Source organism: Acomys minous, assembly GCF_964271855.1.
Source record: "Acomys minous genome assembly, chromosome: 1".
In the NCBI taxonomy this organism is placed as follows: Eukaryota; Metazoa; Chordata; class Mammalia; order Rodentia; family Muridae; genus Acomys; species Acomys minous.
In genome coordinates, this window is record NC_140483.1 from 78,399,998 (window position 1) to 78,426,441 (window position 26,444).

The window sequence follows — 26,444 nt, forward strand, 5'->3', positions numbered from 1 at the left end:
TAATGCTGCAATTGTTGAAACAATTCCTCATGTTGCAGTGACCCTTACCCATGAAATTATTTTTGTTTCTACTTTTAAACTGTAATTTTGTGCAGTTATGAATCACAATGTAAATATAAGATATGCAGGATATCTGATATGTGACCACTGTGAAAGGGTCCTTTGATACCCAAATGGGTCATTACTCCTGAAAATTGAGAACCACTACTATAGGGTCTCATGGGCCATCATACATACTGGTGATTTTCTGACTGTCCTGAGGGGAACTACCAGAGGACTCTCTACACATCCTCCATCCAAAGAAAGCAACTATCAAGAGTATATGTATAAATATATTTGCATTAAATATGTCTGGGATTTAAAATATGTGTTCATTCCAGAAACTATTGTATGATGGCTGTTTATTTTACAATAATGTGAATTGTATATTATAGATAATCTGGACATGATTTGAATTTCAAAGGATAATGATCAGAGTTTTTTAAATATTTTATGTTATTTTATACAAGGGGATAGAGGCTCTCTGAGTTTTGGCAGCGTTAGGATCCATGAACTATTGTTTCATAAAATGTTCCTTGAGGGCTAATGAGATGGCTCAGTGGGTAGATGGCCCCTAAATCTGTCGATGTGGTTGAAACTCAAAGGAATCACAAAGTGGAAAGACAGAATAGATGCCCACATGTTGTCTTCTGACTTCTACTTATTAGTACACACACCTGCTCACCTAAAAAACTCCCTATACCCCACACATCACCCAAAACATGTGTACACATGCATGTGTGCATTCACATGCACACACACACACATATGCATTTACTCACATTATGAGCAACATGTATAACTGAAAGATGTAAAATTAAAGTGCTTTAGATGCTTGAACAACAGAGCAATGGTGGAGTCTGACATTTTGCTTTTGTGTTTATCATGATAACTGAGAAACGCTATAAAGGTGGCCATGGTGATCTGAATGAGGTTATTCCTTTGCCCCTGATCTTACTCAAGATGCTGATTTTATCCATGTCTGTATCTTTGTTACTTATCTGCAAAAGGGGGATTAAAGTAAATTTGCCCTAGAGTGTTAATATTATGGTTAACTATGTCATCATCATTATACCTCGAACCTTTCTCTACAGCTTGGATGAGTGAAGATTTTTCCCTTCCCATATCACACTTTGGTAGAAATTTGGAAGCCCTTCTCTATTTTGCATTTGTCAACTAGCACTTGAAAGTTTTCATACTAGAACTTCTGTGGGAAGGTATGGGAAGATGAAAAATGCCTCTGCACATAAAGAGTTTGACATACAAATAAAGACATGAGTTGGGGTGCCTAGAACCCATATGATGCTATACATAGTAGCACATGTCTGTAAGTCCACTGCTTTTGTAGCAATATGGGAGGTAGCAATGGAAGAATTTTCAAGAAATCAGGAACCATGTGTCTTGGTATACACACTGAAAAATAACAACAAATCTTGTCTCAAACAAGATATAAAGCAAAGAAGTATATAGAATGTTGTCCTCTGATTTCTATACATACATAGTTTCAGATACACACACACACACACACACACACACACACACACACACACACACACACACAGCCCTCTGGGTGGTTCCATTCCCCAATTATTCCATACCACTTCCCGAACTCCACCAGAGTCCAGTAGTGAGACTCAGCCATGGAGGAGTGTTACTCTTTCCCTTACATGCTCACCAGCATGTGCTGTCTCTCTCTTTTTTTATTTTGTATTAATTTATTCTTTTTACATCTCAATGGTTATCCCATCCCTTGTATCCTCCCATTCTTCCCTCCCTCCCATTTTTCCCTTATTCCCCTCCCCTATGACTGTCCCTGAGTGGGATTACCTCCCCCTGTATATGCTCATAGGGTATCAAGTCTCTTTTTGCTAATCTGCAATCCTTCCTCTGAGTGCCACCAGGTCTCCTCCTCCAGGGAACATGGTCAATTATGAGGCACCAGAGTTCCTGTGAAAGTCATATCCCACTCTCCACTCAACTGTGGAGAATGTTCTGACCATTGGCTTGATCTGGGTAGGGGTTTAAAGTTTACCGCCTGTATTGTCCTTGGCTGGTGCCTTAGTTTGAGTGAGACCCCTGGGCCCATATCTGCCTTTCATAATGTTCTACTTGTAGGTTTCTAGGACCCTCTGGATCCTTCTACATTGCTTTTCTCCCATGCTTCACACTATGGAATACTATTCAGCTATTAAAAACAAGGAATTCCTGAAGTTTCTGGATAAATGGATTGAGCTAGAAATTATCATAATGAGTGAGTTAACCCAGAATCAGAAAGACTCAAATGGTATATACTCACTTATATCTGCATACTAGCCCAAGGGGCATGTCCCACAAAAGCCTTCACTTACCAGGAAACTGGGACAGAGAGGAGGACATCCTATTGGTTCTCTAGATGTGCTGTCTCTTAAAAATTTTTATCTTAGCCATTCTGGTAGGAGTAAGATGGAATCTCAGAGTCATTTTGATTTGTATTTCCATGATAACAGGATGTTGAGCATTTCTTTAAGTTTTTCTTGGCCATTTTATGTTTCTCTGTTAAGAATCGGTTTACCTTCATGCCCCATTTTCAAAGTGGATTATTTGGGGGAAGTGGTGTTTAATCTTAAGAAAAGAACACTCAAAAATGAGATAAGACAATCATTACTAGGAAAATTATCATTTGAATTGAAAAAAATACCAAACATTATATTTGAAAGGGATGATGTGTGTAGATATAAGGATTGCATGGCAGAAAATAGAACCAGAGTTTACTCTTCCTTTTGATGATTTGAGTTAACCAGAATTAAAGGTTATGAGCATGTACCAAATCAAATCACCAATCCCTGCATCTATGTCTCAGTAAACATCATGAAAGAGAGAGTGGAAAGATTGTGAGGGGCAGAGGGGCAGGAAGTCACCTGTGAAACTGTCTCTTTAAAATGATGCAGAAGCCACATGCATAATCTGTCAACAATAAAGCTGCTCAAACAAGACATGAATGATGATAAGACTTGCTCATACATGATAATGTGGAAGGGAAAAATCTGGTAAGGACAAACTGCTAAGAAAAACCAATAGCAATGAGTGACTACTGAGAGAGGGAGAACTAGTCTTTCTTAGGGATGAACTGTCTAATTGGCTTTTTTATAACAAGTGGGCAGCCCAGAAATCACATGCAAATAAACAACAATAAATGAACTCTGCTGGCCCTATTTATATATATATGCATATAATAATAATAATAATAATAATAATAATAATAATAATAATAATAATAGTCATAATAATAATAGTCATAATAATAATAACACACTAGCAATATAAAAAAGAATTGGAGCAATGGAAGAGGTTGAGAAAGGACAAGAAAATGAGGAGATGATGTAAGTATATTTTACTTAAAATTCAAATTAAAAGATACCAATTCTCTGAAGAGAATGTGAGATAAAACAAAATAAAATGAATTAAAGAAACAGTAACGGTGGCAGCAAGAGTTTTTCACAGCAGTGTTTCTGCATTCAGAGAGCTCTCTAACTCCTTGCTGGTTTTTCTCATAATGTTGCCTGCATGGTTCCTGAAAACAGATGCAGCTAAACTGTTTGTGCACTCCTACAGACTTCACTGAGAGGCTGTGTGTTTACTTTAAAATAATAACTCAAAATTCAAGAAGAATCTCCGGCTTGAATTATATTGATCAAGCACTAATTGTGCCAAGAGGCCACTCTATGACTTGACCTGAATTTCTTATATAAAGGATATCATAATTGACCCATACTTGCACAAACTAGGCTTATACCTAATTATTTTATAAAAATATATTGTTTTCAGGAAGAAGAGATGGCACCATGGGTTAAGTGTTTGTTTTGAAATTATAAGGACTTGATTTCAACCCTTAGAATTATTATTATTATTATTATTATTATTATTATTATTATTATTATTATTATTATTATTATTAAACCCAGAAGTGGTGGAGTAAATGCTGGATAAGTCAATGAGTATCTGTAGTCCCAGTGTTGAGAGGATAGAGACAAGATTATGCCTTGGTCAACAAGTCTATGTAAACTGATATAATTCAGAGCCAAAAAGAGATCTTGTCCCAAGAATGCAGTGGAGAATGGTTGAGGAAGACCCTGGACACTCATCTCTGCCCTTCATCTGCACACACAGGCATGTTCTTACAAAATCACATATATTGTGTTTTCTTCTTTCCTTAAGATATTCCTCTGTAAATAGCATATCCATACTCTTTGAGGAAAATTGTGAAGTACCATGGTATGTCCTACTCATTAGCAAGATTTCTGAATTTTTTCTCCTGCAATGTTTGGATTACAGATGCAATATTTTTCATTAATAATTCATGAAACTCTGTGTGTGTGTGTGTGTGTGTGTATGTGTGTGTGTGTGTGTGTGTAGATCAGCATATATTCTTGGAAGTTTCTATATTCCTACTACCATGTGTTCTCTCTCAATGGACTAGAGTTATCAGTATTCTAAGCTAGTTGGCCATAGAGCCCAGATAACCATTTGGCTCCACTTCTCTAACTCTAGGATTATAAGGGAGCATCGCTGTGTCTAAACTTTTCTTTTTTCTTTTTTCTTTTTTTCTTTTTTCTCTTTCTTTCTTTCTTTCTTTCTTTCTTTCTTTCTTTCTTTCTGTCCATCTGTCTGTCAGCCTGTCTGTTTGTCTGTCTTTCTCTCTTCTCATTTTTTATTATTCTTGTTCTTGTTCTTCTTACTCTTATTCCTGTATATTTATGGAGACAGAGATTAGATTCTTAGGTTACAAGGCCATTCATTACTTGACTGACTAAGGTTTCTCCCCAGCCTCTAATTTGAATTCTTATTATTTTCTATGTTATTGATACAAACTTAGAGAAATGTTTTGTTTGCTTTTTAGCTGTGACTTGTTCTGTGATTTATTCCAGATGACGCAGTTTTTAAAACAGTTCCAAAAGAGAATAAAAAAATACTCTCAGTAAAAGTTTGCCCAATAACTCAATACTGTATGTATAATTAAGTAACAATATTTTATTCCTTCACTAATGGAACAGTTTTCATTCAAAAAAATCAATGTCTCCAAAGGCCAAAATTGTAGCTAAACTATGCATCATTTCCCTGACTATATTACTGAGGGGAGAATTAAGATAAACCATGGTTTTCTTGTGTGATTTTTAGTTTCCTCCTTTTCTGTCTTTCCATTACTTTAAAACCGTGGATAAATAAACACAGGTTAGCTGGAGGGAAAAAACATGAGGCACCAGTGTTCATACACACATATTTAAGTAAAAGTATATTTAAATATACTTTTCATTTTCTTTTGTTTCTTTTCTCTGCATCCAGTTAAAATAAAGAAACCTGTCAGCTGTACAGGCCACTTGAGTTTGATTTGTCTAGCCAGGGATTTAGGGGGAAGGCAATTAATCTGAAGTTTTGGGTTCTGGTTTTGTTTTTTAAGACAGGGTTCATTTGAAGTTTTTAAAGGTGGTTGAGTTACTTGAGTTGAGGAAGATATTTGTGTCATTTAGTGATAACTTTATGAGTATTACTATTAACCTTATGAATATTAGTTCAAAGATATCAGGAAAGGGAAAGCTGAGAAAGAAAATGGTATTAAAGAGGGTATATAATTTAAGCCAGATGTGGTGGTAAGATGAAAGTGGACTTTTCCAAATCTTCTAAGGAATTAGTACCCCAAAATAACTATGCTTGTCATAAAGACCTTCCTCAGATTTCTTATGGTTTACATAATATTATTCTGAATGTCTTTTCTCTGCATGTATGACTCAAAGACTTATGGGAGATTTATCTATGTGGACAACTCAGAGAAAGTGGGTACTTTTTAGATGTAGATAGACACTGTATGAAATTATGGATTTCCCTCTACAACAAGTGCTTGCCTGGGCTAAAGTCCCATATACTAGCACACACAAACAGAAGAAGTTTGCAACTGCTTTAGAATTATTTGGTTTTGTTTGAGGCGGTGTCCCTTGTAGGCCATGCTGTTTACTGGCTTATTATATGACTAAACCAGTTATATGTTATATGTTGAAGTTATGATCTTCTTGTCTTTACAGCCCTAGTGCTGTCATTAGATGCCTGCACCACTACACTTGATTTGTGTGTATGTTACTGTGAACACAACCCAGGGCTCTTTGAAGTCTAGGCAAGCACACTCTGCCAATTGAACTATATCCCCAACATCAACAATAGAATCTTAAATCTTGCATGTAAGTAAGAGAGCCTGTAATGGTTTATTTTAATTATCTAGTATCTTTGGTCAAGTAAAACAAAACAGCCCCTGCCAATGGAAGACAGGACAGGTGTCTCCAACTGATGCTGTTCAGGGCCCTCATATCTGTGTCTGGTCTTTTTTGGGATATACTATCACTTTCTAGATGCCAGCTATAAGCTACTGTGGAATTCACAATCATTTTAAAAAATAATTTATTCTGTTAACGTACTGAATGTTATCATCTTGCTTGTATCTTCCCATTCGCACTCTCTTTCTCACTTCTTCACAATCCCCCTTCCCTCGACTTCTGACAGAATGTGACCTCTTATCCCACCATATGACCACAGCCTACCAGGTCTCATCTGGAAAGCCTGCTTTCTTTTCCATTTAGCTTCCACACCATGTAGAAGTGATCAAGTTGGGGCCACCAGAGTTCCTCACAGAGGCAGACCCCGATCTCCACACAACCTTGAAGAATGAACCATCCATTGACCACATCTGAACACAAGGTCTAGGCTTACTGCATATGTTGTCCTATATTGGTGCAAGAGTTGGTGCAAGTGTCCCCCAGGTTCTGATCTTTCTGGGTCTGGGTTACATCATTCTGGATGATCATTTCTATTTCCATTCATTTGCCTGCAAATTTCAAGATTTCCTCATTTTTAATAAATAAATAGTATTCCATCATGTAAATGTACCACTCTTTCTTTATCCATTCTTTATGTGAGGGACATCTAGGTTGTTTCCAGATTCTGGATATTACGAGTAAAGCTGCTATGAACATAGTTGCACAAATGTCCTTGTGTGGTGGAACATCTTTCGGGCATATTCCCAGGTGTGGTATAATTAGGTATAGAGGTAACACTATTCCCAATTTTTTAGAAAGCACAAGATTGACCTCCAATATGGTTGTAGAAGTTTGCACTTCCACCAGCAGTGGAGCATGTTCCCCTTTCTCCACATCATTTTCAGCATGTGCTATCACTTGAGATTTTTATCTTAGCCATTCTTATAGATGAAAAGTGGAGTCTTAGAGTCCTTCAGATTTGCATTTCCTTGATGACTAAGCAATCCCTATCGAAATACCTACACAATTTTACAGATCTAGAAAGATCAATTTTCCACTTCTTATGTAAAAATGAAAAACTCAGTAGAGTGAAAACAATACTGCAGAGTAAAAGGTTTTCCTGAGAAATCTCCATCCCTGATATCAAGTAATATTAATAAAAATGGCATGGTACTGGCATATAAATAGGCTAGTTGATCAATAGAACCAAATTGAAGGCCCAGAAATAAACCCACACAGCTATGGGCACTTGGTTTTTGACAAAAAAAGCAAAATCATGTTATGGAAAAAAAGAATATTTTCAACAAAATGTGCTGGTCTACCAGTATGTCAACATCTAGAAAAATGCAAGTAGATCCATGTTTATCCCCATGCAAGAAATAAAGTCAAAGTGGATTAAAGACCTCAATGTAAAACAAGACAAACGAAATCAGTTAGAAGAGAAAGTGGGAAGGAGCTTTGAACTCATTGGTATAGAAGGCAGCTTCGTGAACAGAACACCAATAGTTTAGCCCCTAAGATCAACAATTAATAAGTGGTACTTCATGAAACTGAAAAATCTTCTGAAAGGCAAAGTACACTGTTAACAGAACAAAAAACACCCCACAAAATGGTCAAAGACCATCCCTACATCTGACAAAAGGCCAGTATCAAAAATACATAAAGAACTAAAAAAATAAATAAATACCATCAAGCCAAATAACCGAACTAGAAATGTTGTACAGAGCTAAATAGGGAATTCTCAACTGAGAAATATTGAGTGGCTGAGAAACAAATAAAGAAATGCTCAACATCCTTTGCCATCAGTATATTCATAATCATTAAAGACAACACAGAGATAATGAAATCAGGACCCAATGCTAGTTATTCTCTTTTCCTCTGTCTCCATGACTTGAAAGTTCATATCTTCTCTTAGAGCGTAAGGTCACTTAGGTTCTGTTTTTGTTGTGAGAAAAAATTATCAATAGGAAGTAGGTCAGGATCCTTTTTACATGTGCTTACATTCTGTTTAACCTAATTTCTATGCTCTTTACAATCTACCAAAAGGAACACAAATTTTGCTAATTTTGGCCATCACTGTATTATTTTCTCTTGGACATTTCAGAGAAATAATTTTATCCATATATATGGATAGATAGATAGGTAGGTAGATAGATAATGAAGTGTGCTTTTGTATATGTGTGTATGTGTGTGTAGTAGTTGTTGTTTGTGTAAAGGGTGATTTAAAATTTAGAAAGAAAAAAAAGTGAGAGAGAGAGTAATGTTAGGTGATTAAGATGATGACCAAGAACAGACACAGGAGAAATGACACATGGATCATGAAAGAGCATATAAAGCTATATTTTCTAGTCTTGATGTCATTGTGATTTCTTTTCATTTTTGTGATGGATATGGAAATTCATCTCTCTGTTTATTGAAGTAGACCAACTTGGCATTTGAGAATTATCCAAACTCTGTTTTTCTTTTGAGGCAGAGTTTGTGGAAATTCTGTATTCTTTTTAATTCCACTAACTGTTGGTAGAATAGCACTTAGATATGACTTTTCTTTGAAAGTCCATGTGACACTGACTCACTGAAAGTGACTTTTTAAAAACTTTTTTGTAGGGAGGGATTTTGTAAGCTGAAAATTTTCCTTTACTCTGCTTAAAACTATATTGAATCATTCTACTATGCATTATTTAAACTGTAAATTTTTCATTGCTACACATAACTACTAAAAGTACTGTGTTAAATATTTTAAAGTGTTCCAACCAAATTACTTGTGATATTTCAAATCTGGTCAATTTGGGTTTATGTCTCTGCACTCTTAATGCTGTCATTCATCAGTCTGTAACTGTGTTCTTTTAATAAAAATATCTTTTTACTTGCGTACCTGTATGTGTGCTAGGTATGTAAATTAAAACATATTGAAAAAGATGAAGGAAGATAGAAAATGTAATATATAAGGCATGGAAAAGAGAGAGGGAGGGATGGGAAGGAAAACTGAATATGTACACACACACACACACACACACACACACACACACACACACACACACACACTGCTTTGAGCTCCTCTGTAACCTTTAAGCTTTCACTTCTGACTTATGAAACATTTTGTCTTTTAGATGGAGTCCCATTCACCTGGTGGATAGGGAGGGCGAATGAAAGGCATCCTTACTGGGGAGGTTCTGTTCCTGGGGTCCAGCAGTGTGGATGTGGCCTGGAGGAGAGCTGCCTGGACATACAGTACTTTTGCAATTGTGATGCTGACACAGATGAATGGTAAGAAGAACTTCAATTTTCCTACAGTGGATGGAAATGTTAACTTATGCACAGAATTAGTACTAAGAGAAAAATACGCATAAACAAAGTCAATTGGAATTAGGGCTACATTTTTTAAAGGCCTAGGAGCATGAGAGATGGCTCAGCAACAATGAACAATGGATGCCTTCCATAGGAACTGGATTTGCTTCTCAGCATCCATATGTTGGGTGACAACTGCCTGTAAGTCAAAAAGATCTAACGTCCTCTTATGGCCTTTGTGAACACTGAGTGCACATGGTTCACATGCATAAGAGGAAGACATATACAAAAAATAAAAATGTAAAATATCTGCTCTTGTATGTTGAGAAGTAATACTGAGGTTTGTGCCAACATTCCTTGTATTCTGAGTCTTATATTCTAAGTAAGGAATTCAATGTACTATGCTTTTGATCAGTTGTTTTCTCTCCATGCCCTCTGTGTGTATGTGTGTGTGTGTGTGTGTGTGTGTGTGTGTGTGTGTGTGTGAATGCTCTTGCATTTGTGAATGCTCATGTCTGTGTTTATGCATGTGTATGGAACCAAGAAGACAATATCCACTATCATTCCTCAGATACCACCTGGGCCAGAACTTATCAAATAAGGATGGCTGGATCTATGCATCTGACTCTCTGCTTCCCCAGTGCTACAATTACAAGCATTTATAACCACACCTGACATTTAAATGTGGGTACTGTGGACCCATTCAGGTCTTCTTAGTTTAATGCAATCACTTTTCTACCAAGCCATCTTCCCAGATTCTGGGTTAAGCTTTGAAATAGACATGTTGGGGAAGGGCCTAGAGAGAAGGATGTGTAGTTATATGGATGGTTTATTTTATTCCCACTGATATTTAGCGCCTTTACCACCATTTAGTGACCTCTAACACCAAATTAAAATATTTTGGTTTTGTCTTTTTGTTTTTTTTTAATTTATTGTAATTCATTAATATTACACTCCAATTGTTATCCCCTTACTTTATCTTCCCATTCCTACCCTCTCTCATTTGCCCTAATCCTCTCTCTTAGACCTCTGACAGGGACATTGTCTCCCATGTTAGAACAACAACCTACTACATTTCCTGAAAATACCCTTTATCTGCTTCCTCTGTGTGTCCTTGGAGCCTCCCCACCAAGAGAAATGATCAAATTGAGGGCACCAAATTTCATGTCAGAAAAAAACCCCACTCTTCCCACCACCTTCAAGAATGAGGGGTCAACTGGCTCTATCTGCGTAGAAGTAGAAGGTCTAATTAACTTCATTAATTGTGCTTGGTTGGTGCAACAGTCTGTGCAGCTGCCCCCCCCATCCCTTGGCTTTGATGGTCTCCTTGAAGGGATCCTGAACCCTCTGAGTCCTTCCATCTCCCCACTCTTCCTTACATTCCACAGCTGGGAGAAGTCTCTCAGAATACATCTATATTGGCCTATATCCACTTATAAGTGAATATGTACAATGTGAATTTTTCTGTGTCTTTGATACTTCACTTGGGATAATCATTTACAGTTCCATCCACTTGCCTGCAAAGCTCAAGATGTTCTTGTTTTTAAGAGTTGAATAATATTCCATTGTGCAGATGCCCTATTAGGTTATTCCAATTCTGGTGGCAGTTCAGGCTCTGCTTGCTTCCTGATAAGAATAAGTGGACCTCAAGATTAGACGTTGCAATTCTCAATCAGGGGTGACTAGAATGTTTTAGGGATGAGGCTTATGACTTGGGCACAAAGCTATGTTCCCAGCTGCTCTGGAGGAAGGTGGGAAATGAGTTCCCATACCTGGTGTTACAGTTAGCTCTTTTAGAATGAGACTGCAGTTCTCAATAGGCAGTGGAGACTCAGGAACCCTACAAGATCTAAAAGTGTTACAGTTCTTCATGGCAAGGTCACAGAATAGTAAGTGAACAAGTGCCTGAAATGAGCCCAAGACCATGAAATTGTTAGTATCAGAAGGCAATGGAAACACATGCATTCCAAAAGACAGTGATAGAACAGGGAGAAAATGAAAGGTGAAAGCTGACATTTTATTTTTGTGGTACACTGTCCTTTCTAAAACTAAGTCCGGGCTTAGTTCATGGCACAGTACAGACTGGGATAATAGATGTACCTCCCTTATTCAGGAAAAGGTAATCTTGTATTTTCTCCTCAAGAATATTCTACTGGGCTGGAGAGATGGCTCAGAGGTTAAGAGCTCCATCTGCTTTTTCAAAGGTCCTGAGTTCAATTCCCAGCAACCACATGGTGGCTCACAACCATCTATAAAGAGATCTGGTGCCCTTTTCTGGCCTGCAGATGTACATGCAAGCAGAACACTGTATACGTAAAAAAAATTAAAAAAAAAAAAAGAATATTCTACTGATGATGTTATCCAGGTTTTCCCTCTATTTACCTGATTATTAGTCAACTAACCTCTGAACCACTGCTGAAATTATTTAACTTTCTCACCTATGCTGTGCTCACTGTGACTTACTAAAATGTCCTTTCTCCAATTCTGTTTGTTCCACTATACTTGTACGTGTGCAAATGAACATGCGCATAAATGCACATGTATGTGGAAGACTGAGGACAACATCATGTGATCTTGTTCAAGAGCTGGCCATCTTGTCGTTTCCTGGAGCTTAATGCTCTTTCCAGGTTAGCTGGCCAGTCATCCTTAGAGAACTACCTATGTCTGCTTCCATAAAACAGAAAGATAATAATAATGATGAATCACCATTTTATACATATTTTTACTTGTGTCTCGATGTCAAACTCAGGTTCTCATGTTTGTAAGGCATTCAAATAATTTATTAATTCGTTTTCCCAACACTTGACAGACCTTTTTTTTTTTTCACGACAGGGTTTCTTTGTGTACCCTTGTCTGTCCTAGACTCACTTTGTAGACCAGGCTGGCCTTGAACTCACAGAGCTCCACCTGTCTCTGCCTTCTGAGTGCTGGGATGAAAGGTGTGCACCACCACACCTGGCCAGACCTTTTAACACTACATAGAGTAATATATAATTTTTAACTCTTTACAGTTCTTTTTTTTTATTAATTTATTCTTGTTACATCTCAATGGTTATCCCATCCCTTGTATCCTCCCATTCTTCCCTCCCTCCCATTTCCCCCTTATTCTCCTCCCACTATGACTGTTCCTGAGGGGGATTACCTCCCCCTGTATATGCTCATAGGGTATCAAGTCCCTTCTCGGTAACCTGCTGTCCTTCCTCTGAGTGCCACCAGGTCTCCCCCTCCAGGGCACATGGTCAAATGTGAGGCACCAGAGTACATGAGAAAATCATATCCTACTCTCCACTCTACTGTGGAGACTGTTCTCTGACCATTGGCTAGGTCTGGGTACGGGTTTAAAGTTTACTGCCTGTATTGTCCTTGGCTGGTGCCTTAGTTCGAGCAGGACCCCTGGGCCCAAATCTGCCTACCATAATGTTCTACTTGTAGGTTTCTAGGACCCTCTGGATCCTTCTACTTTGCTATTCTCCCATGCTTCTCTCATCCAGAGTCTCAACATTTCTTTATGTACATGGAAGAATATACATATTGACAAACTTTCTGGAGTAAATAACCTCTGTTAGGGTTGCCAGAGTTTTAGATACAGGTCTTGTCGCACAACTGTCTTCATTTCTTCCATATTGTAAAATACCATGACCAAGGTAGATTAGAGAAAAAAGGGGTTAATTCAGGCTTATAGTTTCAAAGGGATAAGTGATCATCACCATCATGATAGCTAAGCATGGCACCAGTCAAGCATCATAAATAAAGCACAAAGATCTCACATCTTAAGCTGCTATTAGGGAGCAGAGTGAGCAAAGTGAAAATGGTTTGAAATGTTGAAATCTCAAATCTTGTGCCTAATGGCATAATTCCTCTAGCAATCTCCCCTCTCCTACACCTACTCTAATGGCACCACCAACAGGAAACCAAGTATTCAAATGTCTGAGACTACAGAGGGCATCTCATTCAAGCCACCACAACCAGTTTACTAAAAGTATAATGAAAGGACCTGAAAATTTCCTGTTAGGCCACCTGTTTTACTCATGATAGTTCATGTTGAACAAATCAGTGCAAAAGCTAAAGGATAAGAGATATAGAGGTTTCCATTATTCCCTGATAGAATACAGGCTGAAATGTAGCTTTAACTATTCCAGGATTCACTGGTGACTGCAGAATAAGTTGCATCCTGCGGTGGATGTTTGGGAGGACAAACCATTACAGAAGGATTTTATTTATAATTACTTTCCTATGGAGATGAGGACAAATATCTCATCATCCCAGATAGCACACTAAAGTCTTGTCCAAGAGACAGTTCCACCAAAGCCTCACTAAGTGACCTAATGAGTTTATTGAACTCAGACAGCACTGTGAGGGGATACTTATTTAAACATGAGTGTCAATCAAAGATCTGTATCACCTCAAAGTTCTACCCAATCATGAATGATAACCTCATGAAAACTGCATCCTGCCATCTCCCCTTACCTTGGCCTTCCACGTAGTATATATATATGTCTGCATCTTACAAGGTAACCTGCAGATGGGGTGAAATGAAAGAGTAATGTCCAGAACCCCATATGAGAGTACTGTGACCCTCTGCTCTCTCCTTCTATTTTTTTCTCCTTTATTAATTTATTCTTGTTACATCTCAATGGTTATCCCATCCTTGTATCCTCCCATTCTTCCCTTCCTCCCATTTTCCCCTTATTCCCCTCCCCTATGACTGTTCCTGAGGGGGATTTTACCTCCCCCTGTATATGTTCATAGGGTATCAAGTCTCTTCTTGGTAACCTGCTGTCCTTCCTCTGAGTGCCACCAGGTCTCCCCCTCCAGGGCACATGGTCAAAGGTGAGGCACCAGAGTATGTGAGAAAGTAATATCCCACTCTCCACTCTACTGTGGAGAGTGTTCTGTCCATTGTCTAGATCTGGGTAGGGGTTTAAGGTTTACCGCCTGTATTGTCCTTGGCTGGTGCCTTAGTTTGAGTGGGACCCCTGGGCCCAAATCTGCCTATCATAATGTTTACTTGTAGGCTTCTAGGACCCTCTGGATCCTTCTACTTTGCCATTCTCCCATGCTTCTCTCATCTAGAGTCCCACTAAAATGTCCTCCCCTCTGTCTCGGTTTCCTGGTAAGTGAAGGCTTTCGTGGGACATGCTCCTTGGGCTAATATGCAGATATAAGTGAGTATATACCATTTGAGTCTTTCTGCTTCTGGGTTAACTCACTCATTAGGATCATTTCTAGCTCAATCCATTTATCAACAAATTTCAGGAATTCCTTGTTTTTAATAGCTGAATAGTATTTCATAGTGTACTCGAAGTTCTAGCCAGAGCAATAAGACAACAAAAGGAGATCAAAGGTATTCAAATGGGAAAGGAGGAAGTCAAATTATCCCTATTTGCAGATTATATGATAGTGTACATAAGTGACTCTCCTTCTATTAAAGCATGTCTACAAATCCATCACCATTAGTCTCATGACTTCTGTATTGGTCTGCACAATACATGTATATAGTCATGACTATGAAGTTATAACAATCTATACTAAAATATGGCCATCTTATTATCCCAGAAAAGCCATACTGTATCATAGTGTGTTTTTGCTGCATGTGGCATGGTTTTTTTTTCACTATATCAACTAAAAACCACTCTGTGTTAGTCAGCCAATAAAAAGGCAGAGAAAAAGCAGGTCATACATTATTTTCTTGGCAGAATTCATAGGATAGTGGTGAAAGTGCTTTTTAGTTATCAGTGGATCAATATGATACATTTGTTAGCAGAGTTAAGATTTTTTGGATGAGAAAATGGGTCATGAATTCTATGGAGCTAGGTTGGACTAAACATACTAATCTTATATGAAATACAGGAAGCCTTTGTGTCCTCAGACTGAGTAATATAAATGCATATAAAAACCACTGCTTTATCACATTGCTGTATTGGTTAAAGGGTTTCTGTTACAGTCAAAATCTAAATAGTAAGGAGGGGAATGGAGAAATAAGTAAATAGATCTTGATGTCAAATATATAGAATTTACTAATGAACATATGGTATACATACATAAAGGTGTTTAGAAGTAATGAGTGCACTTAGTTTTTTGGTGTTTTTTTTCTAGGAAATTAAATACAACTGGAGATAATGATTTTAATCATATTGACCAAAACACAAAAAACTTCACACATTTTCTAATTTGTGGATCTCTGCTTTTATATACATATATAAAACTCTCTCTCTCTCTCTCTCTGTGTGTGTGTGTGTGTGTGTGTGTGTGTGTGTGTGTGTGTGACTGTTGTTGCATGTATAAGGGTGAATATGGATTGGGTAATTTATGTGATCTTGTGGGAAGAACAAGGGTTGAAGTTAGATACTTTCTCTTGTTAGTCATCTTTTTCCCCTCAGGGTCTTTTCATAAACCTGTAGACTATCTGGCCACCCAGATCCATTGAGACTCATGTCCTCTAGAGTTGTATTGTTAATGACTGATAAAGCACATTTTTAATGTAGTTTCTGTGGATCAGAGCTTAAGTACTTTTACCTACTGAACAATTTATCTCCCCTGCCCACAAGCAGAAGCTTCCTCAAACATACCAATAGAGCCCTCTGTATGTGCAAAAAACGAAGTGGACAGATTAGTTCTGCACAAGTTTTAGGGTAGTGTTGAACTTTACAGGGAGGAAAAAATGATCTTCAGAGAGGAAGAAAAGCATCATTGAGAAGCATTTTAAAGGTAGCTCCTGGTGACAGTCCATAGCCTGAGTTGTAAGTTTTCTTCTTCAAATTCCAGGCTAAACAAAAGTGAAGCTCCTTTCATAGAGAGCTTCTGCCTATTTCGTTGTTGGAGAAGAAAGTGAACAGCGTTTGATGGGTTCTAATTCTAATCATTATATTTGTTCTTGGTGGGTCATTTTATCAGGTGGTATTTCTGTCACTTTCTCACCTGAAAGGTGAATCTATAATTTTTAATTTTAAAGAGCCATATATTTTAGGAGACATTGCTACCCTTAATTCATTCCTCCCTTCCTTCCTTCTCTCCCTCCCTTTTTCCTTCCCTATCTCCTTCCTTCTTTCTTTCTCTTTTCTCCCTCCTTCATTTCCTACCCCTCCCTCCCTTCTCTTTCCTCTCTACCTTCTTTCCTCTTTCTTTCTTTTCTTTCATTTTTATCTTTATTTCCTACTTTCTTTTCATTATATGGAATCCTGGACCCACCACCTACTGTGCAGAGGTGGATTTCACTCTATGCCTCAAGAGATTATTTCTGAAATTGAAAGACCCCCGAAGGGAGACCCTCACTCTAGCCTCGGGATGGCGCGCACGCAAAGATACACAAACGACCGTCTTGCTGTAAACACACGAGGTAGTTTATTGGCGGAGCTCTGGGTCGACCCGTATCTCACGCAGGAGACAGAGGGGTGTCGCGAGCAGAGAGTTTACACTCAGAATCCGGAACAAAAGAGTCAGGCCAAGAGCAAGTGGTATGATTTAGCAAGAGAGGTTTATTAGCAATACAAAGGCAACTACAACAAAAGGCAGCGGCTAAGGCTCCAAGGCCAAGCCACCAATACCATTTCATTACACTCTTAAAACTATCTTAATTCTAATAGGAGTAGCATTTAGCATCTTATAATATCAGTGTTCTGGGAGCTTATGCCATTAGGGTATACGACCTGATATCGTGAAGTTCTGCCGAACAGGTTCGCTGCTGCGACTTGAATCGGTTCTCGGGTTGTTTTCTGACAGCATGTCTGTCTGCTCCGTCTGGGGGGAGCATCCCGTTGGCTGGCAGCATTTCAAGTGATCATGGTGGCAGCGAGAGAGAGAGAGCTAGCGAGCGAAGAAGAGCTGGCTGCTTCTTCTCAGGGTTTTCATACTTACTTTAACCTTACCCTCTCTAATTCACACATCTAGCTTTCTGCGGCACTCTTATCACCAACTTGCAGTCCTGGCTGCTCCTAGGTCAGAACTTACTACTAAGGTTTTATCTATCACTCACACATCTGGTCAGACGTCAGCTTTTTGGGCTGTCAGCTATTTTCTACGTTGGGCTTTGAAACAAGCCCTGACATGTAGCTGCTTCCTACACTGGGCTTTGAAACAAGCCCTGACATGTTTATTACAAGGGGTCGACCCCGAAGCCCAGGGGTTTGGGGTTTATATGGGCAAGGGTCCGGGGGAGTGGGGAGTTTTGGCGCGGCCACACACAATTGGTTGTTTCAAACATTTGAACATCAGCAAGTTGCGTAGGCAGATCTGGGGTAAGCTCAGACTTAATCATACGGGAACATTCCTTGGTTCCTGTTTTCCTTGAAACCCGAGGGTAGATGTTTTATCTGAGCTGACAACACATCTGGTTAAACTCAAACCTGCAACATTGTGTGCGGGCCTCAAAGAGGATTAAGCAAACACCATAAAATTGGATGAGGGGTCTTGTCTCATTACTCACTTGATCATGTCCGGTACCTGCTTCTCTCAGGAATTTGTCTTTGTGTATCCTCCCTATCTTTTATGGCCAGCCGGTCCCTGGAACACTCAGTAGGCCATTGTCTCTTATCTCCGCATTCTTTGTGACTTATCATCTGGAACCTTGGGCTAAAATACCTGTCGACCTGCACTTATGAGTTAGAGAGCTCTGCTGTTCTGGTTGCTTTAATGCTAATTAAAAATATTCCTTTTCAAAATGATCTTGCAGTTCTAAATGAGTGATGACTGAGCGATTTTCCTTGGACACCTCTTTATCGCCATTCTTTGATAGATGGTCTAAATACACTTCAGTCCTTACTCATGTTGATAACACTGGAAGCCATTATTCTTCTCTGACATCATCCTAAGAACCATTTATCACACATTTACCTATGTATTTTCTAATCTCTTTTAAATGTAGTTCTTGGAATTGGAGGGGCAACCTACATAGTAGCACTCAGTACACAAGAATGAAACCTCAGTTTTCTCTCCAGTATCCAAACAAAGAGAAAAACCAAAAGAAAGCAAGAAAAACAACAATAAAAGAAAGAGTCCAGCATGACCCTTGTAGGTCCAATCCTGGACAGATGGAAAGAGGCAGGTCCTGGGGTCTCAGTCAGCCTCTTCTGTGGGAAAGATTAAGCTTTGTCACAGGTGGAAGCAGTCTTAGCAGGCTTTGCCCTTGGGGCAAGCCGTGAATACCTTGTGACAGAATGTTTGGAGCCTTCCTGGGCTTGGAATTCAGGAAGCCGACCTGGGAACCCCACCGTGGCTATTGTTTTCCTAATTGACCCTCGGAGGGAGAAGGAGACCGCCCTTTGCTTGTGACTGGGAGGGTGGGGAAAAGAAAAAACAACAGGTGAAGAGAGAGCAAGGGGCCAGACCAGCTCGTGGGACAGAGACACCTAAGGACACGTCCTGAGGAACGGATTCCAGAAGGTTTACTCTTCTGTCCCTTTAACCTTTTTTTCCTTCTTGTGTATGCTAGTTGGGTTGTATAATAAAGTTTAATTGTTAATAAACAGAGCCAACACTCTTCAGAATATTTCACTTGCTTTTTTATTTATAAACTACTTTAAGTTTGTTTTGGAACCACTTGTGCAAAGGTTCTAAGTGTTGAATGGCCATTAGGGCTATGTCTCACTGGATTCATGTGTATAGTATATCTTGCACTGGCTTTGCATTAACCTTTCCTGTTGAAGAGAAATGTGTCGGGTTGATGTGAGGCCACTGTGTTTTCACTGTTCAGAGATTGACTGAACAAAGGTTCTGACACTAGAAACAATGTGGAGAGCTCCTGAGAAAGGACACCCAAAGTTTTCTGCTAAGTGTAGTTCTCACTCAGACCTGAATCAACAAGAGAAGCTCTTTGTCTCCCTTGTCTGCTCTACACACTTCAATGCAGTTCTAAGTCTTGATCTATCACATTGTAAATAATGCATAAAGTTGAATATTTTTCTCTTTCTAACTTTAACATTTATTTAAAAAGAAATAGACATTTATTATAAGATATTCAAATATTTCAGAATATATGAATAAAAAAGTAGAAGTTTTCACCTCACTAGATTTTTGAATCCTCAGGAATGTATCCCATGTGTAAAACGTATTTAACTTTTTATTATTTGGTACTTCCATTCATTCCTATTATGATTTTTAAAAAATTTCTATTCCTGTCTCTCATCCCAGCCTGCCAACTCACAGAGATTTTCCTGTCTCTATGTCCCTGAGTGCTGAAATTACAGGCATGCACTACTGTACCAGGCTCTGGAAGAGCTTTTTTGCTTTTAATATATGCCAATATGTTGATACTAGAGCATCAATGGGAGGTTAAACAAATATCATAATGGCCAATGGAAGCAAAATCAACATTAATGGACAGAATTCAGAACCCATCATGTGCAATAAAAATTGGAAAAAGTAGGACAACATAGCACCGCATGGGTCCTTCATGGGGAACTCTATGTTTTGTCTTTACTGCAAGTATTTGAGCTCTGCTTTACAATCTCTATTTGTGAATGAATTGGAACAAAAAGGAAAATTAATTTATGTGTGTGTGCAACATGAATTGTCCTTTATAGCTAACACAAAATTATATCATTTGAAAGACTTATAAACACAAAGGCTCACATTGCAGATATTATATTATGTATTTCTTTGTATTTTCAAATAGTGATTTAGGGGAAGGGTCTGTTGGATGTATATATAAACTAAGTAAATTGTTAATTCTCTTTATCCAAATATCATGAGCTCAGTTCTAAATCTTAAATTTTAATTTTCTACACATGCTATGTAGTAAGAACTCTCCAATCCAGGATCATAGCTGGTTGCCTATGAAAATAAATTGTCTTGCCTGAGGGCACAGAGTAGTTCACAGACAAAGAAGAAAATAAAACTAGGTTTCAGGGAGATTAGTTTTTGGGCATTTAGCACAGACCAGACACTGTGTGCAGCAGCTGCAAATCTCATTTAATTCTCTTCCAGCTGCTACTCAGATGTGGATACAATACAGCAATAGTCTCAAGAAAGATATTACTCACCCACACTAAACAGCTCTAAGGTGTGACCTCAGACACATAAGACACATATTAGGAACTTAGTTTCTGTGTTTTCTATCCTATGATCCGACAAAACTCCTCAGTGCCTCTGAAGCAGTTTTAATATTTGAAAATGGACATAGTGGTAGACACACATCATATAGAAAAACCATGTGTGTAAAGGTTACGAGTGTCCCTAGGATATTTCTGCCTGGAAGTATTTACATAGTCAATGGTAATTTATTTATTTTAATTGTATTTGTATTACAATTTTTAAAACATTGTTTTCAGTTATTTTTTGAAAGTGACATACAAAAATATTATTTTCTTGAATAACATTTATTCCGTATACCACTTTTTCTAGGTCTTCTTGTTGTGTGCATGGGTTATATGTATGCATATTTTATTTGCATGTGCAGGTGCATGTGAACATGTGTGAGTGTATATGTAGAAGCAAGAAGTCATCTGCTGCTGTTATCCCTGGGGTAATGTAAAATACATCTTATTTTCTTGAGACAAGGCTTCTCATTGGCCTGGAGCTTACCAACTAAGTGAGGTTTGCTATCCAGCAAGCCCTACAAATCTGCCTGTATCTACTTTGCCCATGTCTATGTTTAAAAGTGAGTGTTACAAGGACAGGTGTTTTTGTATAATTTTAAAAAGTCCAGAATCAGGTATCCATGATCACACTCTAAGCATATTGTTATTCCTGAGATACCACCACAGCTCCGTGATGTCAAGTTTTTACTTCCAAATTTTATGTTCTGCCAAGCATATCATTTTCACATGATTCAGAAAGACAGCTTTAAAAAAGGAAGAATTGCTCAGAAATCTTTTGAAACACAAAGAAGGGGAGCTACAAAATAGAAGCCATTAGACACTTGTCTAAAGATAGCTCAATACCAGCATAAATCGTAAGAAAAGACAAGCACTCACAATTCAGCTTAGCCCCACAATGTCCCTGCCAGTATCTGATAGTTTTAGGGAGGAAGCTTTCTGCATTTTGGTAGTTAGGTTCTAGTCACTTTTGATTCCGTGTGCCTCGGCCATCAGTCTTCACAGCCACTTCTCTACCTTTTCTTTTTCCACTGCACTGTGAGAGGAAGTCTGGAGAAAGATTCCTCCTCCCCTTCCGATGAGGTGGTCTTTGATAAAACGCAAGCTCTTTAGAGTCTGGTGAACACGCTCCACTCAGACTGATTTAACCATTTTGAAGTAACCACAGAGCACTGTTCATGGTTACACTCCTCTTTCTCGTGCTGAGTACAGAGAGGGTTTCTCCAAATTTATCTTCCTGGGAACTTGAGGAAATGTCTAGAGGTAAAACTCAGAAGTGGAAGAAATTCTCCAAGCAGAAGTGTAGGTCAATTCTGATTCCACTATAGAAAGTGGGGAGCAGTTGGGAGGCTCCTCAGTATGATTCCACAAGTTTTTCTCAGTCTAGCCAGTCTATGCTCAGTATCTAAATATCAGTGGGCTGCCCTGTACAGTCCTATGTCTGCAGCTGTGATACAATTTTATTTACATCTCCAGTTTGAGGGGTAGCGGTTTCCTTATGAGTTCAGTTCTCGGATAAATCTGTAGAGGAGTATTGATTTTCAATTTGTTCAAGGTCCTTCTTGCTGTAAGAATTGAAGTGATAAATCCTAAGCTTTATATATGACAGGCAAGTGTTTTTAATTTGCTATTAAAAAATTTACCCATTCTGGCTCATTTATAATTAAATAAATAAATAAAAGTAAAAATAAAAGAGGAAGAAATATTGGCTTTCTCTAAAATTTTTTCCTATCACAAAAAAGTAGTAATTACTTATTTGTATAATTAACAAGAATGAAGCCAGACCCATTAGCCATCAAGAACTTTCTAGAACAGAGCAGAAAGCAAACAATTAACTATAGACATTTTAACACAACTTAAAAGATAATAAGGAGCATCTAAGCCTGATTAAAGCTATTGGCAAGTTGTTCAGCCAATTGTGATGGGTGACTTTTAAGAAGTATTTGTGATGTCTTTTTCATGTTATTTCCTCAAGTAGAAGATCTTTTATAGTGAAGTGATGTTTACTGTTACATCAATATTGCAGTGAGCATTTGGGGCTTCTTGGCCACAGTCAGCACTGTGATAGTTGTGAACTACCTCTGCTCCTACATGTACATTTAGGGAATACATAAAATTGAGTGGTGCTTGGAAGCATGCCATGGGTTTTATCACTGGTATTCCAACTATTCACTCAAGCCCTGAAGTGAAGGACCTTCTGCTATGCTCCTTCCAACACTAGCCAGGCTGCATCCAATCTAAGACTCTTTGTAAAAGAGAAGCCTTGCCACAAAATCCTTAGATAATCTACATTTTATCCATTTTTCTCTTTTATGTTTTGCAGGACAAATGATACTGGTGTTCTTTCCTTCAAAGACCACTTGCCTGTAACTCAGATAATTATCACTGACACCAACAGATCAAACTCAGAAGCTGCTTGGAGAATTGGTCCCTTGCGTTGCTATGGTGACCGTGAGTATACCCAGCCTCTTTCTGAATTGTATGACCACAAGATGTTTTGGTTCCTTCATTCATGTTCCCTTATGTGTCCCCCTAGTCTTGAAAATTACCTGCAAAACCATTACTTTTTCATAACCCATTGAAAACAAACAAGGCATGTTTAAAGACTCTCTGCTTCACAGGACACTTCTGGAATGCTGTCTCATTTTCTACCGAGGCTTCTTACCTCCATTTTCCCACCTTCCACGGGGAATTCAGTGTGGACATTTCCTTCTTTTTTAAAACCACTGCTTTGTCTGGAGTTTTCATAGAAAACCTTGGAATTAAAGATTTCATCCGACTTGAAATGAGCTGTAAGTCCTGTCATTTATAAGTTCAACATCTGTAGTTCACAGAGCAAGTTTCACTTTATCACTGCCACCACCCATCATTACAGATTTTTAAATTATTTTATTTTTGTACATATACATTTATATTATTACATATTTGTACAATAGATTACCTCTGGCAAGAAGAACCCTGATACAATCAGGAATTATATAAAAATTACATTCTTAGTGTTTTGTCTATTTGTATTTGACAGCCTTAAAGAAGACATCTTTCCTGTCTTGGTGCATGTAATTTTCTAAATGTAACTCAATCTCCATCACATATTCTCATTATCAATTTAGAACATCTATCTAGACCTAAAAACATCTTAACTTCTAAATAATTAAGCTTCATTGTAAAACTAAGCTACCTGGCCTTCAACTCCCTCAGAGACTTGAGAAGGAATAAACTTGATTATCTGAGTTTGCTGGGAGTGCAGGTTAGTAGCTTTCCAAATGCAAAGATGACAGAGACAGTTTTCTACCTGAACAGTAACCCAAAACTCTCCATATCATTGGAGTATCTTTTTCAGCCTTCTGGTCTCCCTGCCTAGATGACAGACATATTTGAGAGGCAGGAAGTATTGAGGACTTGCTTACCCTGTCTTGGCAGAGTTTGGCGATCAATTCTGACTGCATCCAAGCCTGCCCTTTTTTTGTAGGCAGAATTCTGTCTGTGGTAGAAATGAGGACCTTTTGTGCAGTCACTAGTTTGCCACATTCGAAGCCATCTCTATAAAGAGGTTCTTTGAAGCTCATCATCTTCTTTGAAGTAAGCTGGGTGTGTTACCAGGAGTTAATCTGTCTCACTGTCAATGAATCTTTAAAGTAATAAAAATCTTGAAATTTGCAGGCAAATGGATGGAACTGGAAAGGGTCATCCTGAGTGAGGTAGCCTAGACCCAGAAAGACATGCACGGTATATACTCACTCATAATCAGACATTAGCCACATAATATAAGCTAACTACACTGCAAAACAGAGTCAGAAACATCAACCAGGGAACATGTACAATGTGGACCTAGACCTACTGCTTGGATGTAGTAGCATAGTCTCCTTGTGGATCTCATGTCTGGAGAATAGGGACTATTTTTGGTATGTACTCTGGCCACTGAACTTAGATCAATTTCCACTGACAAGATGGCCAAGCCAGGCTACAGAGGAAGAGGTTACAGCTAATACAGATGAGACTTGATAGGCTGAAGTCAGATATTAGGGAAAGAGAACTCCAGTGTCTGAGTACTAAGGGAGGGAGCGAGAGGAGATGAGAGAGGGAGGGGGATCAGCAGGGAATGAGAGAGGGGGCTACAATCATGATGTGAAAAATTTAAACTACAGAACAAGCAAGTACCTTATATTGTTAATTCTACCATATGGACTAGCTCTGCAACTGACTGAAACATGAATGTCTAGGCATAGACAAAGATTCTTGTTGACTAAAGAACACCTATGAATTACTATTAGATGCCATTCTTCATATGGCGTTAATGAATATTTTCAGATGTCTTCTTTTCCTGCTCATACACAGAGCAGAAATCTAGCCTTAATTGCTCCATGCATCATGTATACTTTTATACACTTATAATTTTAAGACTGTATAATGCCTGTGAGAAATTGTATGCTTTTAGAACAAAAGAACCAGACACTGACACTGGATCAGACCTGACAGGATGCATTCCTTGCAGCATCCTGGACATTGACATCCCATTTGGAGAAAGTGATTGAAAAGAAAGAAGAGGGAATATAGAAATGTACTGGGAAGATAGAACAAAAAGTAGATTAGTGAATCTACTCCTCAACTTAATGCCTCAATTGTCACTCACAAGATATTTTTAATTCAGTGATATAGAATTTTGTATATAGATGGAAATACATTCTAGATACAGTGGTATAGAGTTCAAATGTAAAGTTATTCTTCACACATTATATGTATATGTATATATATGTATATGTATATTTCTACTGTGAGTTATTGTACCCATAAAACTAAATTATAATACAAGGTTTACTTCCAATGCTTTGGAAGTGCTATCAAGCTTTTTAGGAGATATAAATTATACAAATTAAATGTTAGTAGATTAAATCATGGTCATATCAATTGCTAGTCTATTTTATCACAAAATTATACATCTTAGGTACCACAAATAGATATGACTCTATAGAAAGACAAGGTCTTCAAAAAACCCCAGAGACATGTAGAATATGGCATTTTAAAAGGTTTTTATTACTTTAAAGATTCATTGACAGTACTGGTTTTTAATGTCAAGCAAGTATCACCAGCTATCAGTAAAATTAGCACTGAAGCCGTGGAATTCCCAATAATGGGTTGTGTTTTATTTAGTTCTATGAGCATTTGTTGTTTCATAAGGATATGTGCATTGCAAAAGTAGCTGTACACACCTATTGTGGGTTCCATTCTTATTACCACATGGTTATTTCTTACTTATCACTTTAAGCTGTGACACCCCAATATTACACTGTGAGAAGCAGGGATGATTACTATTGACCATTCTTTTCATATTCCGGACCCATTTTACTGTTATACCCATGCTGCAGAAGTAAGATTTATAAGGTGAGAAGACAGCTTAACCAGTAAAGCTCTTCCATTCAAACGTGGGGACCTGAGCTTAGTTCTCAAGAACCCAAGTAGCATAACCAGGAATTCTGATGAAAAAGGAGGCATATAAAGAGCAAGCACTGCTTCTCATCTTGAAATATTGGTTAGTTCCAGGTTCAGTGAGAGACTCTGGTAAAAAAAAGTGAGGTAGAGAATAATTGAGAAAGCAATTGGACATTGACATCTGTCATGCATGAGCACATCATGAACAGGACACACACACACACACACACACACACACACACACAAACACACACACACACACATACTTTCTCATCTCCCAACAATAGGAGAGTGTCATGCCAATTCTCTCTTGCCAACAGCAGTGTGTGTAAGGTTTAGATCCATGATTTATATCTTTGTAAGAGGCTTGTCCCCATTTGTAAGG

General features: G+C 38.2%; 1 protein-coding gene across 4 annotated transcripts in view; it reads left to right on the forward strand.

Moving 5' to 3' along the window:
• Positions 1 to 26,444, forward strand: part of LOC311591254 (contactin-associated protein like 5-1-like) — an 869,459-nt gene that overhangs the window by 696,513 nt on the left and 146,502 nt on the right. For 3 of the 4 annotated variants that reach the window (XM_084770689.1, XM_084770692.1, XM_084770690.1), the window contains 3 exons: positions 9,425 to 9,581; positions 22,956 to 23,083; positions 23,254 to 23,424. In XM_084770689.1, coding sequence (XP_084626815.1) covers positions 9,425 to 9,581; positions 22,956 to 23,083; positions 23,254 to 23,424 — 456 coding nt within the window. The remainder of the gene's footprint in view (positions 1 to 9,424; positions 9,582 to 22,955; positions 23,084 to 23,253; positions 23,425 to 26,444) is intronic. The other variant, XM_084770691.1, reaches the window with a different exon arrangement.